Source organism: Raphanus sativus, chromosome 5 (genome assembly GCF_000801105.2).
Source record: "Raphanus sativus cultivar WK10039 chromosome 5, ASM80110v3, whole genome shotgun sequence".
Lineage (NCBI taxonomy): Eukaryota > Viridiplantae > Streptophyta > Magnoliopsida > Brassicales > Brassicaceae > Raphanus > Raphanus sativus.
In genome coordinates this window covers 868,418-886,631 of record NC_079515.1, presented here as the reverse complement: position 1 = coordinate 886,631, position 18,214 = coordinate 868,418, and the positions used below count along the sequence as shown (strand labels likewise).

Here is an 18,214-nt window from a genome sequence, read left to right as displayed (position 1 = left end):
ATTTATTCATTTTTTTGTTTATCAAACAAGCCTAAATGAATCAAGAAGTTTCTTAAGAAAAAATGCATATAATGGATTAACAGTAGCCAGTATAAATAACTCCATCAACACAGATAGAAAGACAAAATTATAAAAGAAAATTGTCCTTTCCAATAAAAATCAAAGAGAAAAGCAAAGTGTCAAAAAGACAATGAGAGAAGTTCACTTGCTCTATGTGTTTTTTTTGGCTCAAACTAATACTCTTGCGTTCTAGGCCAATCTCTCGTCTCCAGGCTTTTAAAACCCTTATCAGTCTCTTACAAGACTCTCATCTTTGGACAGAAGAAATGTAAAGAGAGAGACTCTAAGTTTTGATGTAGAAAGAAATGAAATAGAGAAACCAAACCTATTAATTAATCATGGAAAAGTGAAAGATCCTCCAATTTGAGTAGATCCAGCAGGTGGATTGATAGCCACCCAAAGCAGAGATATGGTGATGGCAATAAGTCCCGACCAAACATAAACAATGGTCGGAGTCCTCCCTCTTCTTCCCATAAGCCCTTTAGCAAACGGATAAAGATGAGCCAACACCCAGAAACTGAAAAACACTCCTCCTATCAACTTACTCCACTGCGGAATCACACTGTATATCGTCCTGCTGAACCCAACCGCAATAGCTATAAGGTTCACCATCATGATAGTGATCGGTGGGAGCATGAGGGAAGTCCATTTCACTATGTAGAGATCCGCAAACTCGTCGTCCACGTCATCTCCTCCCGATTTAGACGTCAGCGTGAAAGAGATCTCGATTCCAGCCACCACTTTGAGCAGTCCTTGGATAACCGCGGCTAAATGAGCGCTGGTTCCACCGATGAGCCAGAACTGCTCGTTCCTCCACCACTCCTCGAGCGAGATGCCTGACCATTTGATCTCGAGGAGAGCTAGTAAACACAACGTGATGGAGATGATCAGAAGGTAGATGAGGAACGTGACGTTGAGTGTTTGGACTATGAACTGTCCAGAGAAGAGCGAGAGCGCAGGGAGGAAGCAGTAGACGATGAGGAAGATCGATGTGAAAGGGTAGATACCAACGTTCAGGTAAGCGATTCTCTGGAGGATCTTCATCCTCGGGCTAGCTAAAAACGCGTTGTTTCTCGAGAAGAAGATCTCAACCGAGCCGGTAGCCCAACGGAGAACCTGGTGAAGCCTATCAGTCAAGTTGATAGGAGCCGTGCCACGGAAGGCGTCACGTTTCGTCACGCAGTAAACCGACTTCCACCCACGGTTATGCATTCTGTAACCGGTGACAACATCTTCAGTGACGGATCCGTAAATCCAACCGATCCTAGTTCCCCACTCGGTTTTGTCCTCGTACCAACACGAGATGACAGCTATAGCTTCTGCAACCGTTGACGCATCGAGAAGCTCACGAGGGATGGTGAGAGCTCCAGGAGGCCGTCCGTTTTGCACGGCAGGGTGATCAGCGAGAGGACGGCCTTGGAACTCGGCGACAGGGATCGAATCTATAAGGAACGTGGAGTTTCCGAACTTCTTGGGAACCAAAGAAAGATTCATCTCTTCATCATCATCAGAGTCACCACCCATTCTCAAGGATCTGTTCTCTTCAGGGACACGGCTCTTCTTCTTCTTGCGACGGAAGCAACAGCTACAGCATCCGGGATTGTGTTCTTTAGACCGAGGCGGGTCGAACCCGTACAAGGCGATTCTCCTAAAGAGACAACCCGTTCCGACGTAGACCGGACCCATCAAACCATCGAGAGCTCTCATGTTGACATCAAAGAAGACAGTGTTGTGATTCGCGTAACGATCAGATGGGTCGATGCCTTCGAACCTTTGCGGGAACTGAACGTAGCAGAGACGGTCACCGCCTCGGTCCATCATGAAGCACATCCCTTCTCTCAAGGCCTGGGAGTTGTATATGTAATGATCACAGTCAAGATTCAATATGAACGGACCGTTGGACATGATTGCTGAAGCTCGGACGAGAGCGTTCATTGCTCCTGCTTTCTTGTTGTGGTCATAACCTGGTCGTTTCTCACGCGAGACGTAGACTAGAAGAGGGAGACGAATGTCCACATCTGTAAGATCTAAGAACCCTTCAGATACTCCATGCAATGGCTCATCACTTGGAGGCTTCAACATCACCTGCATTTATAAAAAAAAAATTGAAGAAAAAAAACATTGATCTTAGATATGACATAGAAACTGAACTAATACAAACATTGAGTGATTTCTATGATTTATTTACTAATGATGAATATAGTATACAAAAAAAAATTCTAAAAAATTATAATACATAGAAAATTCAAATAAAAACATAAATAATAATTTAGTATTATAGTTCTTAGTTAGTAATACATATATTAATAAGTAAATGAACTGAAGCTAAGTGTTGTACCTGAATGATACCAGCATGGTCACTACGGGAATGATCAGGAGCAGAGTTTAACCAAGTTCCAGGCCAGTGAGTACCATCAGCCATCCAAGTAGCTTTAGGAATCTTGACCGGCTCCACAATCTCATCCTCTCTGTTCTGTCTCTGCTGCTTCATTGCCTTAATCTCTTCCCTCGCGTGATAAGCATCAGAACGTCTCCTGATAGAGTCAGGCAAGCCGTTGATCCGAACCTTATACTCATCATACTCACGCTTCACCTTCCTCCTATCCTTGACGAAGTCAGCCTTCACCTTGTTCTTGTAAGGATCTCTCTTAAGATTAAAATACGAATCCGGATTCCTCGGCTCGATGTCGTGTTTACGGCAGAAAGGGACCCATATGTTTGCGAAACTAGCTGCCTCAGCCATGGCTTCGAACGTCAGAAGCGCTCCTCCATCGTCTGAGACGTAGCAAGCGAGCTTTTCGACAGGGTAGTCGGCAGCGAGGATGGATAGAATGGTGTTGGAAGTGACGAGAGGTGGCTCTTTCTCCGGATCTGCTGTTGACACAAACATATCTAGTCCAGGGAGATCAGACTTCCCTGTCGGGTTGCTCGGTGTAGGCGTTTCGAATTTCTCTTTAAGAACGTTGAGATCAGTAGCTCTGTTAATGGGACACAGCTTAGGAAGCTGGTCAAGAAGCCAAGAAAAGGCGAACCAAAGCTCGCAAACCACAGACATCCCCCACAGCCATATTGCGTCTTGGTTTTTATGCTTAATCCTCCACATCAAGAACAATGCAAGAACAACTACACGGATAAATATCAAAAGCCTGCACAAAAAAAAACAGTTTGTTTTTAGGTCCGATTTTTCCGACTAGGCGCGCTGTCTAGACCGATTTTTTTGAAACTTAATATTGGATAAAAGTTTCAAAACCTGTAAGGACTTATAACAGCTGCAGGAATCTGGAGTTTCCTAGTAAGCGGTCTCCACGGTCTGCTCATAAGATCTTGTGGTCCCATACCTTGTCCTCCGCCATTCCCATCCTTGTCACTACCAAAGTTCCCATCTTTTGTCCAGAAAGCATTACCGTAACCATAAGTCCCACTCGTCTCAAACAACCACCTGTTGTGATCAAAATCACCGGTTTGACTCCTCATCAAACCAGACTTAGTTGACTTCATCAGCGACAGTCTTCTCTCCATCTTCGACCCACCACCACCAGAAGGTGGAGGAAGCATAGCCCTCTGCTGCTTCTGCTGCCCACTGTTGTCATCAGCCATATCAGTCAGATCAGTGTTCCTGTAAGGCTCCTTACACCCCGGACACATCCCACCTCCCGCTTTCACAGCGTCAACAAAGCAGTCCCTACAGATTTTGAAGTCACACTCACAGGGGAGAAGATCTTGCCCTCTCCCATCACTCATCACCTTCACGTCACAGCCAGGAACCGCGCAGGAGGAGCCTTTCGCACCCGCCATCTGAGGGTGGCTGGTCTCTGAGTCGATCACTTTGTCCATGAGATGAGCTCGTGTCACGCTGTTGAAACCTCCGGTGAACAGGGAGCTTGACACGTACTGCTCCTCGACCTTCTGAGAGATGGAAGGGTCCATGGGCTGGTTATCAGGAGTCGGCGGGATGTGGACAGTGTAGTTAGTGAAATCGACGCTCCCGAGCTCGCTGTCGAGATCATCTCTGGAGTAGTTGACGTAGCGACCAGAGGATGTTCTCCGAGCAAATGTCACGGAGGGAGGCACAGGCTGCTGCTGCTGCTGGCTCCTCCCGGCTTCAGCAGCGTCAGAGTTTGTGGAGAGATTGGATCGGCTGTTTGTGAAATGATTATTATTATTAGACGCCATTGTCTAATAAGTACTAATCCACCGGACTATTGTAGTAGCCGGCAGATAGATCCCTGAGAGAGAGAGAGACAAAAAGGTAATAATAAAAGTCAAATCTTCAAACTCATAATCAAGAAATAAAACAGATCTAGAGTTGAAACAAGAACAAGATCTTATCATAATATTATTATCATCCAATAAAGACATCACAATGATCATTGTTTCATAACCCCACAGAGAAGCTTGAATCTGAAGCAGCTAAAGAAGTAAATCTCTAACTCACTAAGCTCAAAGTTAATCACTTCGCATTACGAAGACAGAGAGAATCTGACAACAAATGAATCGAGGATGTGATGTTTTACCTGAGAGGGAAGTCTGTTGTAGCAGAGGAAGGTTGAGGTTTCAGATCTTTCCCGCAGATTAAATGTGATTTTTTGACCAAACGGTTATTCTCAATTTAACAAATCTTTGCTGACGAGATTCAAATGTTGGCCAAACTTGTTAATGGACATTTGAGAGAGAGAGAGAGAGAGAGAGAGAGGAGAATAAGAAGAAGAGAGGAGGAAGGGGGAGATAGTCGTGACCAAATACATCTGCACTACCACTACTCCCTTGCGTTACTAATTCACGTTACGCTGGCAAACGATAGCGCCTTCATTTTTTTATTCATTCACAGATCTTACAGAAATTATTATATATATAAATAAAATAAATGGATTCTAGATGAGAAATTAGAACGATCGGAGATCTCTACTCTTTTTAACTGCGGTAACAGTGACGACGAACTGTGTAAACGCCGGCGAGAGAAGAAACCGGCGGAGATTAGTGTTTTCTTCTTTTTACCTTGTGGTATTATTCTCTTTGACTTGAGGTTTTCGGACAAGGTAGATAACTAAGAGAATCCATTATTTATTTATTTATTTTTATTATAAGTAACGCGTTCGATGGAAATATAAAATGTTTAAAAGAAGAAAAGGCAGGAAAAAAAAGGAAAGCATAGATCAAAATTGTTTTTTTTTTGACAAGGTAGAGAATCCATCAATCACGCATTTGGCATAGGGATCAAGTCATTTTTTTTCTTTGACAATTAGATCAAGTCATAATTCTGCTATTTAAAAGCATAAATCAAAATAATATAATAAATTTTTGGAAAAAAAGCCCAAACTACTAAACAGTAAAATCACATAAATATCGGTTATTCTAAATAAACCGATAAATAAACTGAAAATATATGGATCGACCGATCTTTGTATCCAATATATGTTTTGGGTTGTAATATTTCTGATATATCTAGATTTAGAATTACGCATACAAATAGACTATCTTTCCAAAAGGCGGAAAAACAATATATAGCATCATCTTTTTCCATGAATATCATACCTGGTCGAAGCTAGATTTTTTCGAAATAACTTAATTTTGACTATCATTTGATCTAGTAAAATGAATTATTAACAGAAAAAAATAGAGATATATGGATTCGCTGATCGATTCGAGAAAGGAATAATGTCATAGAAAGAGGAGATTGGTGGTGGGAAGTGATTGATCAAATACGGGTTCATCGGTAATGATAAATTAAAAAAATAGAATAAAATGAATGGAATGTAATAGAACATAAATCAGATTCATTCATTTATTATTAATCAATATTGTTATTGAATGTTTTATTTTGTATTTTATTTTGAAATTTTGAAATTGATGGGATGAGCATTTCAATCCATTTACATTAAATAATCGTTATTTTTATTGAATTATGGAATTGATCATTTCATTCCAAAAATAGATAATCTAATTGCAACCTTTATCTTTTCTTACTTGGTTCATATTCGTTGAACTTGTATATCTATATTATATTTTTTTGTAAAAAATATATTGTTACATGTATATCTATAATATATATAAGTGTTTTATTGTTTCGACATTATTGTGTTTTTATATTGTTTCAACCAGTACCGGTCCTATGAATATGAAGGCCGTAAGAGCATCCACAACCATGGACTTGTTAGAAGAGTCCTTAGGATTATTAAAGTATTTTTTTTTTTGAGAAGTTAAGGACTCTAATGTGTGCAATGGTATTCCTTAATTAGGAGTTTTTCATAACAAACTTGTTTTCTCTTTATCAAAACGAACAAAGAGTATATACACACACACACTCTCGCTTGATCTTTAACAACAGAGGATAAATAAAGAACAGTTAAAAAAAGAAAAAAAAGGAAACAAGGCCAAAATATTGCATATACCTGTGCTTCTAATTCTGCAATTCTCTGTAATGACGCTTCCTCTATGCACACACGGCGTTTGCGTTCCTCGTCGAGCAAACATGTCATCTTGTACTTTAGTTCAGCCATTTCTTGAGTAAGGTCTTCCGCTTCTTCCTTCGCCTTCAGTTTCTCCTCTTTCAGTTCCTCCTGCACATATCAAAACTAGTTAAGATTAACCCCTTGCAGCTGTATCTGTTTCTCCATATCCTCCATTTTATCAATCAAATTTATAGAGATAATACACAAACGCAATGAAATTTTCACCCAAAAACATTTTTTTTCCAGAACATAGACAATGAAAGAAACTCACAATGAGGCTCAACACATGAAGAAAGAACACCGAGATCATTATTCAAGAAAAGAAACTGAAAACATGAAGAAAGCAAAGAGAAGAACCAACAAACACGAAGAAACGACACCGTTAACTCCAAACGTGAAAGCTCCTGAGTTATTGTCCTTAGTAGCCGGAGTATAGCCACCCTCAGCTGTGTTTGTAATGAGGATGACCACAATCCAATTATCAACAAGATAGGTGCCAAAGGATGGTTTAAGTAACTTACGTTGCTCTGCAGAACAAAAAGAAAGAGAGAGAGAGAGACTGGTCAAGGAGTCTCTCGTGACAGAAACCTTAGCTTCCAATAGCTCACTCAGCTTTGAACCCAAAGAATCTCGTCGAGCCTTTAGTGAGCTAACAAAGTATTATACTCAATCACTCCTGCTTCTTCCTCTGTAACCAAACACACACACACAAGAAAATTTTATCAAACAAAATCGAGAAGAGAAGCTTACTCCTCCCCATGGTTTCCCCTATATCAAATCCAAAATCAACTATTTAACGAAGCGGTCGAAGTTACAGAGCTCACCGGATCGGAGGCAACATATCCACACCGGATGATGGAGAAGAAGACTCACCGGATCGGAGGCGACGAGGCGGACGATTCGATCGGAAACTCAAAAGCGTGGCAAGAACCCAGACCAATACTCTCTCCACCAATGGCAACATGCCACCTGCACTAAAGATCAGCTAAGGATCAAGTCCTTCAGATGCCTATTTACGGACTGGTCCTTAGTTATGTTTGCTTTAATATTATTATTATAATCACAAAAAAAAAATTTAGCCGCTAAGGACTTGTGATGATGCTCCGTTGCAGATGGTCTAAGTCCACCAGAAAGTAAAAAATCTCTTGCAATTGGAAAAGTTCTAATGAATTTGATGACGAGGGTTCGAAGCCGCTACTTCTAAGCTACAATCCGACATCATTACCATTATGCTACAGAGAACTATTGTAAATCAAAGGCTGATAAATTATATTTTTTTGTCGATCGGATTTTCAAGCTTCCATCGCTTGGTGTCAGTGTCGGCACTGGTTTCAACATTATAGTGTTTTGCTTTAATAGTTATTTATCCCTTTTTGGTAAAATGCCTTTATTTACTTATCTTTTGTAGTATTGTTAGACATTTTTATCTATATTTTTCTTTTGTGTTTTTTTTTAACTTACTTTTGTTAACTTTCATTTTGTACTAAGACTAGTTACAATTGGAGTATTGAAAACAATTAAACCTAAAAAAAATTGATCGAACCCCATTGAAGAATTGAGCTTGATATATCCACCAATCTATCGAAAATACTGTACTTTTCACTTCATGTTATCATTTATATACTAAAGCAGTCATCTAACAAATCAAATTAAAATTTAGATGAACCAACATTTTTTTTTAAGATTCTAAATTTTTTTTTGGTGATGACATGTGAGTACACTCAAATGTTGTAATGTTTCTCAGTTAATATATAAGTGTTTGTTGTTCAAAAGAAGAAAAAAAAAGTTCTTTCCAAGTTTCAAGCAAAAAGCTTAAAGAGATTATTTGTGCTATTTTAATACACATTGACAAGAATAAGTGTAACACAGTTTGATACATACATAACTACATGTATGTATGTTACATGTAACATACATTACATACATACATAACACCTCTTTTGGCCATTATCCTTTTTGTTGCTGCGACTCCACAAAACCTTAACCCATCTTCTACATATGCGAGAACAAGTCGCTTTTCTGCACAAAGATCAAGGAAAAGTGTATTAATATTATAAATTCGTCATAAAAGAAAGATCAATTTACCTATCGAGTGATTATGGACCTTGTGGTTATTTCACTTCCTGAGCGTGAAAGATATGGATCAAACACAACTGTAAGCATCACATCCCACACAGGCTCAGGAGGAATACAAGTCAAGGATGAACAAAGTGGAGCAATCTGCACAAGGGTGCTCATGGTCTTCTTCTTCTTTAGCTGTTTCTAAACTTCTCAACAATTGTCTCTCTCTTAGTTACTTTCCTCTGTAGCATTGTGTTTGTTGTTATCAGTAGAGGATCTGATCCCTATTTGTTGAAACGATATAAGTTTTGAAAGAGACGGAGATTGAAGCAAATCTGCAGTTGATGTAACTGGAGCTTTTATAAAGAAAAAGACAAAAAAAACAGGAAATACCCTTCAGACAAACAAAATTAAGCCTGAGGGGTTATCACGGTATCACAGACACAAAGCCATTATTACATCATTTGATAGTGTGTTTTCACTTTCTTTACTGACAAAACCAAAAACATTAACAAGAAAGAAAGAAAAACATAAATAGAAAACAAAACTGACATAAGTTTATGTTCCAAAACCAATGAATGTCTCGAAGAAAAAAATAAGAGACCAATGTAGAAAGGTGGAAAAAAAGAAAAAGAAACAGTACCTCTCCTGCCCTCCTGATTAATTTATTTAATTATGTTTTGTGGCCTCTCTCAACTTCTTCAAACTCTTCTTTTACTCTTTTCACTTACCAGGCACAAATCTTGGTAAGGTTAAAAGTGTATTAACTCTTGCAACACCTTCTAGTGCAGAGTACTCTGTTCCATGCTCTGCATCCGAGTTATCCTCTTCTCTAATCAGCCTTTCAGCTTCGCTTTCGTCAAGAGCAATCTCTTTTCCCGTCTTGACAGTACTCGAACGACCTGATGCATCATCATTTTCGATTTTTAGTTCTTCTACGTCTTCGTCTTCGAGTTTGGAGATGGAAGAAGCTGTAGATAGTACGTTTGTGTTGTTGTTGGAGTCAAGATACAAGCAAACCGCAGCACAGTCATCGACTTTGGAGGTAGGGTATTTGTATCTCCAAGCTCTAACCGCAGACTCCACTAAAGCTCTTGCTGCAGTGGAACGTGATGGTGCTGAAGCCACAATTGCCACTACCTCTTCATTTGAGAGAACATCCCATATCTATCACACACAATACATACCATTAGACTAATGTGAGCAGAGAAAAGAAATGTGTATATGTTTGGGAGATAGAGAGAGAGAGAGAGAGATTACCCCATCTGAAGCCAACACTATAAACTCATCTTTTTCGGTTAACCGACGGAATGATACATCAGGGACAGAGATTAGACCAAAATCTTTAAGACAAAAGTCTCCGAAAGCACGTGCCATGGCGAGTCCAGGTGAGTCACAGTTTGGCAGCCAAACTCTACATACTTCAGGTTCATCTCTAAGGGCAAACACACGTCCACGACACTTTTTTATTCTCTCTGCCTCAGCTGCAAAAATCAAAAGGAGAGCAATTAGATCCATCATGCATCATCACCCACACGACATTATCATAAAGGAGTAATTATTCAAAAACCTGGGAGATTTGGCTTGAGATCAACAGTAAGTTGAACAGGAACAAGTGCATTTTCACCGTTTCTTGTGCCCATCACAGCTCTGGAGTCCCCAATGTTTCCAACAACAAGATACTCACCCTACGATATAATGCAGAGGATTGTTTAAATAATAAAGACGCAGTTACACTGAACTAAATTTTAGACGTGACACCACACCTGCTTGATCAAAGTAACAGCCGTTGTACCACTACAGAAACAGTCAACACTTCTATGGAACTTAAGTTCTCTGTCCATAACTTTGAAAGCCTTAAGAAACGCCTCTTTCAGAGTTCGAAACAGTTCGGATTGGGACTCTTCTGTGCTCTCCTCCTCCTCCATATCAACAGATGGCCTAGGTTCTTCTTCAGCAGATACAAAAGAAGCAGCAGCAGCATCTTCAGAGGTGTTGATGTTGCTGGCACTATTAACGGTGGTGATCGTCTTTAGAGCACCTTCAGCTGGTACTTTAGCTTCCCAATAAGTACTTAATTTGAGAGGAAGATTGTCTCTGACTCTCTTGGCAACCATATGACCATATGGACCATGCCCATCAAACACTCCACAGAAGACTGTATCTGTCCTCGAACCAAAGTTCTGCACACAAAGCAGTGGGGGGGGGGGGGGGGAAACAATAAGAACCATAACACAAAGAAGACTTAAAAATTTGTATCTAACTAACTAACTAACCAACCTCCCACACAACCATTGCATCTTGATTAGGGCCTTTCTTGCCTTGTTGAGTGAAGATACAAGCAGCCTCGCTCGATCCATTCAAGAACATCCGACCCGGAACCCGGTGCAAGGGATCATCTCTCCTTGAATCAAAGGAGGAGTTCCTGGAGCCGCCACCAAGTCTCTTCTTAGAGTTCTTCCTCTTCCTAACACCAAAGCCAGGAGAGCAAGGAGAGCCCGGTGTAGTAGGACTCCTGCTCTCTGCAGATAAACAGGACCCCATTCTCAGGGCCCTGATTATATTAACAAGGCACTCCAGACCAACTGTTGTACAATCACACCCACGGTGATCCAGCGAGTAAAGATTTGAGGCTTTAGATCCAAATTATCACAACACAAAGAGCAATGATGATTTTAGCTGTGGGAAAGAGAAAAGAAAAAACCTTTTTAGATCAAAATGATGATTCAGACAGGAAGAAGAAACATATATATACCTCTGTATCAGTTCCAGCTACTTGATGCAAAGACTACTAATGATGAATATAATAAATCCTCAGCTGACAATACAGAGCAGTGGTAGTTCCTAAACCCACATCGCCAAGATTGAATGAACAAAGCAACAAATATATATATATATAAAAAAAGATCAAGCCTTTCAAAGCTGACCAAGAAAAGGTTAAAGGTAGGACTTCTGGGTCTACCCCTTTTTGAGACTCAAAGAAAAAGAAAATACGTGTTTTTTTTAATATAATTTAAAGCCTTAAAGAGGAAAAAGGAAGAGAGAGTGATCTATTTTAATACATCAAAACCCATCACACAGTGTGATTGTTAAAGAGACTACAAACACGAGAAATCATCAATCTCTATCTCTTTTGTCTGAAAATAATCAAAAAGAAAAATTAGCAGCCAGAAAGTATCAAACTTTTAATCGAATTCGAGCTGAAATGAGACTCACCAGAGATCAGATCAAAAGGTAGGAAGAGGATCTGAGAATCAGACGAAGAAAACAAAGGGAGAGGGGAAGATTCTGTTGAGGCGCGTAAAATAGAAACAGAGTTAACTGAGAGAGAGAGGAAAGAGAATGAAGGAGAAAGAAACGCAACGAACCAACTACAAACCCGTTCTTTCTCCTTCAATGTGTATTATAGAGATAGAAAGTAACAGTAATGGAGATTGGTCCGTCGTCACACTCTAATAAATATGTTAAAAGAGATTTTATCATGTTTTTTTTTCTTTTTCCTTGAGATGATGGGAGTTTTTTTTTTAATTTAAATATCTTGCGTATTTTTCAGGCTGGCACTATTAACATGGGGGCGGTTGGATAAGACGTTTCTTACACAATAATTTCCTGACATCCAACCAATATTATTTTTCTCATTTTTATAAATATCCATGCAAAAAGTATCAAAATCTTTAATTAATATAAGGTGTCTCAATCGGTCATCATCCCATATTAATCCAACTAAACTTCTCATTTGGTCAGCTTAATCATGTTCACTTTGTTTGTCCAATAGAAACAAAAAAAGATCATGTTCATAATCCGTTTAGTTAATAATCTCATTTGATTTTATTTTTATCTAGGGTTACGTGGTTGTTATTAATGGGAGAGAGATATTATAAAAAAATTAACAAGATTGAAAAAAAAAAGTAAAAAACGCACATTAAAACGTATAAAACTTGATCTACAGTAAAGGTATTTTAATAAATGTGATCAGTCTTTTCTGGTTAAATAGCATAATAAATGGTAACCGTTGAGAGGTGATTTCCTTGTATTATTTGTAGAAGCCTGAGTGGTGATACAGAACAGTGGAACCCAGAAGAATAGTACTACAAAACATTGCGAGTACAAAAGCTAAACCCACATGTCGACCACGAGGCACACTGACACAGGTTCCAACACGTATCAACTTCTCCTCTCATGCAGCAAAGATCTGCAGATCATCATTCTGAAGAAGACAACCTCTCTATGTCTCTTATGAAATCCAAAATGACTTTTCAGTCTTGTCTTCTCTTCCTTTGTTCGCTTGCCTAGTCCGGTCTCAATCAAATAATCCAACTCATTTTTTTGGATAAAATCATAGATTACGTTAACAATCAGGACTCGGGAGTTATAAAAGGTTTCTTAGCTTTTATAGTAATCTGTTAGTAGATGCTGTTTAGCGACTATGAGTCTATGACCAGTTTAATCGCTGAGTAACTAGGAGTCTAGGACTGCCCGATGGTACGATGTATAACGAATCATTTTATTTCATCAAAGGTTACACGCCATGACACGAAGATAATACACAAACGAGGAACATCATTTTCTTTATTAACACAATCTCAGAATGTGAAATTCAAGCTTAGATCATTGAAAAAGATTACCATACTTTTAAAAATAAAATGAAACTTTATTGAATGGTTTTTTCTTGGAACATCTCCCAGTTATTATCAATCACAAATATCAAAAGAGATTATTAAAAAAAAAAGATCGCCACAAAAACTTTGAGGAAGAAAGAGGTTTCAGAGTTTGTGGATGGTTTTCATGTCTACAGCTTCATCAAGAGTTCCTTTCTCAACATGATCCCACCACTTCATCAAGAAATTGTCCACCACCAATCTGAACCATGGTGACAACTTCAAACCTTCCTCCCCTGCATCTGCTTTCTTCACCAGCTCCTTCAGCCCTTCCCTGCTCACATACTTGATCTCCGCCACTTCGTCAGGGTTTGGTTCCACCTTCACATCCCTCACAATGAACAGCAAGTAGTCCACTGCCCAAAAAAACATTCATAAGTGTGTATTCGAGAGAAAGGTCAAAAAACACGAGTCTCGGGGAATGTAATGGTGTTTTACGTTCGTGCTCTCCCCATTTGCCATCAGAAGGAGCCTTGTAAAGCATACGCCCCAAGGGAGTGAACTCATCCACTGGTACATCTTCAGCTACAATACCGAGCTCGTCAAGAAGCTTTCTCTGTGCAGCATTCCTCACACCTAAGAATGAGCATGATACAAAACAGTGAGGTCAGATTTGGTGCATAGTATTGAATTGTTTTGTCACAGAAGAAGATACCAACCGAGTGCATTTTCCTCGATAAGCTCAGATTCACGGTAAAGAGGATGGCTGCAACAAGTGTTTGTCCACACTAGAGGGAAGGTCACCTTTGCTTTCGACCTTTGCTGTTCAAAATTAAACAAGGAATTTCAGTAACACGTATGTGTGTACATAACCTAATCATGAATTCAAAGAAAAGTACCTGGAGAAGCAACTCATAGTTGGAGTTGAATAAAAATACACTGAAGGCCCTGTGAAGCAAATTCTTAGCTTCAATATTTTCCATCAGATGACCTGCAGATTTTTATGAGGTATCAGTAACTTGACTAGTGACATAGAAGACACAGATAAGAAGCCAAAACAGACATTCCTCTATCATTTCAGATTGTTTTTTTTTTTTGTTTCAATAATTATCCAGCAGCAGCAACATATTATACCCTATTTTATATATTGAACCAGACAGAACTCACTATTTTCCACCAGAAATAGTATGTTCGACACAATAATCTGATGCAACTAAGTAGCACATGAATTAAAATGGAAAACAAACTAAGAGATTTTCACTTACAATTATATTTGCTGTCGTGCCCTACAACGCGATCAGCTTCGTCAACAAGAATGCATCTGCAAGCAAGACAGACAGACAATGAATAAACAAATCGTTTTTAAATCAAAGTATAGACATCTTTCATATAAGACACTAAATCGTTGACATTTTAGCCCATTTGATTCTAATAACAATCAAAGTAAGCAAATCAAATAGACATATGTTCCTGAATCAACTGCTAATCGAATTTATTTTTAATTGCCAGAACCAAATTTCGTCAATTTTTCTTCTAATTAATGTTTTTTTTTCTGAGCAAACTAACTGATTTGAAGAAAAAAAGGTACCATTTTTGCAAAACCCTTAAGGTGAATCAAAAGACTTACTCGTCCTCAAACATGAGGCGTCTCTGGACAGCATCCATTCCAGCATCTTTAGCATCTGTTGCCATTGCGGTGGTACCGGAGAAAGCTCGAAACTTTCTCGGCGATATTGGAACCGAAAAGGATCGGAGCGATGATGATGGAGGAGGAAGACGGAGAAACCGGGAAGAGGATGGAGGAAGGGAGAGAGATCTGAAGCGAATCAAAGGGAGATTAAATAAACAAGAAGAAGCAGACATTGACGTGTATGTGGTTGGTGGACTAGTCTGATGCGCTCCCCCCTGCTTTCTCCGTTTTATTTTTATTTTATTTTATGTCCACGAAATGTACCTCTCCGCACTTTATAAAACCTTTTTCCGACAAAAGCGAATAAGATTACAAGGCTTTCCTTGCAAATTTTGTTATTTGAGAGGTTTATTTGCAATTTTTTCATAAAGTTTATTTTTTTATTTTTGATCTAACTAAAAGTTTATATTTAGGATCCGTATTAACCAGGTAACCACAGTTTTCATAATATAAACGGTGCAAAATTAAAATTTGGTACGGTGCAACCGTGATTCATACCGTATATGCGGTACAAGCGTAATTTTTTGATAGAATAAACAGAGCGGAATTGTCTTTGCGTAGACATTGATGTGTATGTCGTTGCTGACTGATGTGCTCCATGCGTTGCATTTTTATTTTATGTCCACGACCTTTACCATGTATGATAACCTCTCCACACTTCATAAACCCTTTCCGACCAAAGTAGATAAGATTAAAAGGGTTTCCTTGCAAATTTTGTTATTTTGAGAGGTCTATTTGAAATTTTCTCAAAAAAGTTTATATTTATACTGGCCCTCTGATAATTTTCCAAGTTGTTGTCTTGGTCAGAAGTGGAACACAACTAGGGTTAGGGCTAGGGTTTCTCCCTTAGTCGCCGCCACCACCACTGCCACCGAAGATGACTGGTAAGGCGAAGCCGAAGAAGCATACAGCTAAGGAGATTCAAGCCAAGATCGATGCTGCGTTGACCAACAGAGGCGGAGGAAAGGCGGGAATAGCCGATCGGACCGGGAAAGAGAAAGGTGGTCACGCTAAGTTCGAGTGTCCTCACTGCAAAATCACAGCTCCGGATCTCAAGACCATGCAGATCCATCACGAGTCGAAGCATCCTAAGATCCCTTATGAAGAATCCAAGCTCGTGAATCTCCATGCTGTTTTAGCTCCTGTAGCCGAGTCCAAACCTAAACCTGGAATCAGGGGGAGCTTAAAGAAGTAACTTTCCTGAAAATTTATCTATCTTTTATGTTTGTTTAAGACGATGATTTGCTACTCTACCCCCTAATCTATCATGTTGAATCAGGGGGATGCTTATGGCATTCTACCTTTTTTTTAATGATCTCATACTTGTTATCTGCTGTTTTATCAAAAGGAGGGGGATGTTATATGAATAAACTGATCTTTGAACTCTGGTTGATTTGCAAATGTTCTTACTTTGCAAAGAACTCGTCTTGAGTGTCATTTGGTTTAGGCTAGCGTTGTGGTTTCAAACTCTCTGTTTATATGTTTTGGCCTTAGATTAAGTGTACAGCACGTTTGGTTTGAGTGGCTTGTGTGTTACGTTCTTTTTTTTTCACTTTTCTTCCTTCTTTCTATTTACGTGTTAAAATTGGGTGTAAAGTCAGCTAAACAGAATATGGCCTCTTCTAGTTCAAGAATGCTAATACAAATTGGTGGAATTCTTTGATTGTCTTATAAAGACATCTTTAATAAAGAGATCTTTGCTCTTAATACATTCATGTGGTGTATATTGTCAGAAACCTTGTCCTCCACCGCACATGGTACAGATTGGAAATTAATGTCACATTGTGTAATAATGTTTACTAAAAATTATTATATTATTCTCTCATATTTTAGTAATTGATTGTAAATTTAACAATGATAATGGCTACTAGCCTACTAAACCCACACTTTAAGACTTGACAAGTTATTAAGAAAAATGATAAAGCAACTTAAGCATTTATGTATGGGCCGGGCCCACTTGGTTGATCTCGTTTTCAAAAACTTTAGCTTTCAGTTTCGGTGCCTGGACGTTTTCCTCTTCGTAGAGCAACCTTTTCCTATTAGGGCCGTAACCGAGATAACGATACATAATGCTCAAGAGACACTGCCTCAATCTCACGGTATCAAATCTCTCAATACACTTCAAGTCCCTCTGTCTGCACTTCGGACCCGCATACTTCTGGTATTCCTCTAGCACCGATGACCAACACCAGTCCTGAACTTTTCTTAAGAATCCCACCAAACAACCTGTCCTATGCTGCATTCACCGCCATTTATTTTCAACAAAACCGTTAGTGTCCTGTAAATAAGTAACCTCGTAAAAGAATGTCCTTTAATAACAACTAGTATAAGATAGAAGTAAGTGGAAAAAAATAAAGGTTGATGTAGTATATTATAAAACCTTTCCGGCTTTGCAGTGAATGAGGATCGGATGGTTTCTTACATCTACAAGAGAGAACAAAACACACAGTTTACTAGTAAGACTCATGGGGTAAGGAAGAGAGCGTAGACGTCCCAAAAGACCGTTCCAGAGTGTTTGGATTCCTTACCAACTAAGACTTTCAGAGCAGCCAAAACTGTATCTTCTGGTATTGGATTTGGAGGATCCTACAAAATCATAAAGGATCCAGTTATATAAGAAACCAACAAGAAAGATCTTTTTTTTTTATTAAAACTATGCATAGGAAGCACTTGATGTAACAAGGTCTTTTTCTTTGAATTAAATTTAATATTCAATTAAAAAAACAAGAAAGATAGGTGATCAAAACAGAGAGACAACACCACCTTTTGGCTTTCGATTGCAAATTGGAAAAGCTTGATGTTGTTGGCCTCGTAAAACTTCAAACTCTCCTCAGGGTATGGTTCAGGACAAAGATAACTGCTCGGTGAATCAACAACGAAAAACCAAAGGAAACATTTTTTTATTAAATAGATAAGTAATAAAAACAGAGGAATTGGAGGGAAAATAGAAAACAAAACGGTCTTTACATTATGGAACGAAGACTAAGGGCTGTGAGGAAATCGAAATGCTCGGGTTTAGGAAACGCAGATCGGTAGATTCCAACTTCAACCATCGAGAAATTCTGAGGGGCAACTAACGCACAACCGTCGTGATCATCAGCTTCCGTGATCAAACACATCTCCCAGTAACTTGTAATTAAAGAATCAGAAAGAACAGAGAGGCAGAGCAGTCAAAGCCAGAGAAAGAAGTGATGGTTGGTGTTGATTTGAGAGAAGAAAGAAAGGTGGTTTATATAGGAGGGATCAAGTGAAGTTTCTAATACGAAAAGGAAACAGCTTTTGAGAACGCGCGGACTCAGATTTTACGGTAACGATTATTTCTTTCTATGGGGTTTAAAAGTTTTAAACCCATTGTA

General features: G+C 39.0%; 5 protein-coding genes and 1 long non-coding RNA gene across 6 annotated transcripts; 1 reads left to right on the top strand and 5 right to left on the bottom strand.

Moving 5' to 3' along the window:
* Window positions 1–72: 72 nt before the first annotated feature.
* LOC130495038 (cellulose synthase-like protein D3) lies at window positions 73–5,089 on the bottom strand. The gene is made up of 4 exons (XM_056985975.1): window positions 4,575–5,089; window positions 3,311–4,286; window positions 2,399–3,206; window positions 73–2,145 (listed from the first exon to the last, which is right to left on the bottom strand). Exons 2-4 carry the CDS (start codon window positions 4,231–4,233, stop codon window positions 397–399), a joined length of 3,480 nt encoding a protein of 1,159 aa, XP_056841955.1. The 5' UTR covers window positions 4,234–4,286; window positions 4,575–5,089; the 3' UTR covers window positions 73–396.
* A 1,670-nt stretch (window positions 5,090–6,759) lies between these two features.
* LOC130512480 (uncharacterized) lies at window positions 6,760–7,594 on the bottom strand. The gene is made up of 2 exons (XR_008946021.1): window positions 7,334–7,594; window positions 6,760–7,197 (listed from the first exon to the last, which is right to left on the bottom strand). It is a non-coding gene; the product is annotated as an uncharacterized LOC130512480 (long non-coding RNA).
* A 1,300-nt stretch (window positions 7,595–8,894) lies between these two features.
* Window positions 8,895–12,004, bottom strand: LOC108863523 (probable protein phosphatase 2C 33). The gene is made up of 7 exons (XM_056986091.1): window positions 11,787–12,004; window positions 11,326–11,707; window positions 10,851–11,249; window positions 10,337–10,753; window positions 10,141–10,258; window positions 9,831–10,054; window positions 8,895–9,737 (listed from the first exon to the last, which is right to left on the bottom strand). Exons 3-7 carry the CDS (start codon window positions 11,112–11,114, stop codon window positions 9,294–9,296), a joined length of 1,467 nt encoding a protein of 488 aa, XP_056842071.1. The 5' UTR covers window positions 11,115–11,249; window positions 11,326–11,707; window positions 11,787–12,004; the 3' UTR covers window positions 8,895–9,293.
* A 1,196-nt stretch (window positions 12,005–13,200) lies between these two features.
* LOC108856977 (isopentenyl-diphosphate Delta-isomerase II, chloroplastic) lies at window positions 13,201–15,096 on the bottom strand. Its single transcript, XM_018630894.2, has 6 exons — window positions 14,796–15,096; window positions 14,434–14,489; window positions 14,068–14,159; window positions 13,888–13,990; window positions 13,667–13,804; window positions 13,201–13,584 (listed from the first exon to the last, which is right to left on the bottom strand). Exons 1-6 carry the CDS (start codon window positions 15,029–15,031, stop codon window positions 13,334–13,336), a joined length of 876 nt encoding a protein of 291 aa, XP_018486396.1. The 5' UTR covers window positions 15,032–15,096; the 3' UTR covers window positions 13,201–13,333.
* Window positions 15,097–15,641: 545 nt separating this feature from the next.
* Window positions 15,642–16,244, top strand: LOC108859645 (protein METHYLENE BLUE SENSITIVITY 1). The gene has a single exon (XM_018633555.2). It carries the CDS (start codon window positions 15,736–15,738, stop codon window positions 16,051–16,053), a length of 318 nt encoding a protein of 105 aa, XP_018489057.1. The 5' UTR covers window positions 15,642–15,735; the 3' UTR covers window positions 16,054–16,244.
* Window positions 16,245–16,685: 441 nt separating this feature from the next.
* On the bottom strand, window positions 16,686–18,063 carry LOC108860531 (tyrosine-protein phosphatase DSP3-like). Its single transcript, XM_018634396.2, has 5 exons — window positions 17,826–18,063; window positions 17,622–17,715; window positions 17,387–17,444; window positions 17,239–17,282; window positions 16,686–17,094 (listed from the first exon to the last, which is right to left on the bottom strand). The coding sequence occupies exons 1-5, from the start codon at window positions 17,975–17,977 to the stop codon at window positions 16,795–16,797; spliced, it is 648 nt and encodes a 215-aa protein (XP_018489898.1). The 5' UTR covers window positions 17,978–18,063; the 3' UTR covers window positions 16,686–16,794.
* Window positions 18,064–18,214: the final 151 nt, after the last annotated feature.

Bases quoted from the DNA above. Each gene is read 5' to 3' on its own strand.
- LOC130495038 (XM_056985975.1), bottom strand. From the start codon at position 4,233: ATGGCGTCTAATAATAATAATCATTTCACAAACAGCCGATCCAATCTC. The intron at 3,207-3,310 runs GTTTTGAAACTT...TTTTTTGTGCAG, and splicing joins GCTGTTATAAGTCCTTACAG to GCTTTTGATATTTATCCGTG. The intron at 2,146-2,398 runs GTACAACACTTA...TTATAAATGCAG, and splicing joins ACCATGCTGGTATCATTCAG to GTGATGTTGAAGCCTCCAAG.
- LOC108863523 (XM_056986091.1), bottom strand. From the start codon at position 11,114: ATGGGGTCCTGTTTATCTGCAGAGAGCAGGAGTCCTACTACACCGGGC. The intron at 10,754-10,850 runs GTTGGTTAGTTA...CTTTGTGTGCAG, and splicing joins ATGCAATGGTTGTGTGGGAG to AACTTTGGTTCGAGGACAGA. The intron at 10,259-10,336 runs GTGTGGTGTCAC...ATTATATCGTAG, and splicing joins CTGTTACTTTGATCAAGCAG to GGTGAGTATCTTGTTGTTGG.
- LOC108856977 (XM_018630894.2), bottom strand. From the start codon at position 15,031: ATGTCTGCTTCTTCTTGTTTATTTAATCTCCCTTTGATTCGCTTCAGA. The intron at 13,991-14,067 runs GTACTTTTCTTT...AATTTTGAACAG, and splicing joins ACTATGAGTTGCTTCTCCAG to CAAAGGTCGAAAGCAAAGGT. The intron at 13,585-13,666 runs GTAAAACACCAT...TTTTTTGGGCAG, and splicing joins CAAATGGGGAGAGCACGAAC to TGGACTACTTGCTGTTCATT.
- LOC108859645 (XM_018633555.2), top strand. From the start codon at position 15,736: ATGACTGGTAAGGCGAAGCCGAAGAAGCATACAGCTAAGGAGATTCAA.
- LOC108860531 (XM_018634396.2), bottom strand. From the start codon at position 17,977: ATGTGTTTGATCACGGAAGCTGATGATCACGACGGTTGTGCGTTAGTT. The intron at 17,283-17,386 runs GTAAGGAATCCA...TCTCTCTTGTAG, and splicing joins TGCTCTGAAAGTCTTAGTTG to ATGTAAGAAACCATCCGATC. The intron at 17,095-17,238 runs GTTTTATAATAT...CGGTGAATGCAG, and splicing joins TTCACTGCAAAGCCGGAAAG to CATAGGACAGGTTGTTTGGT.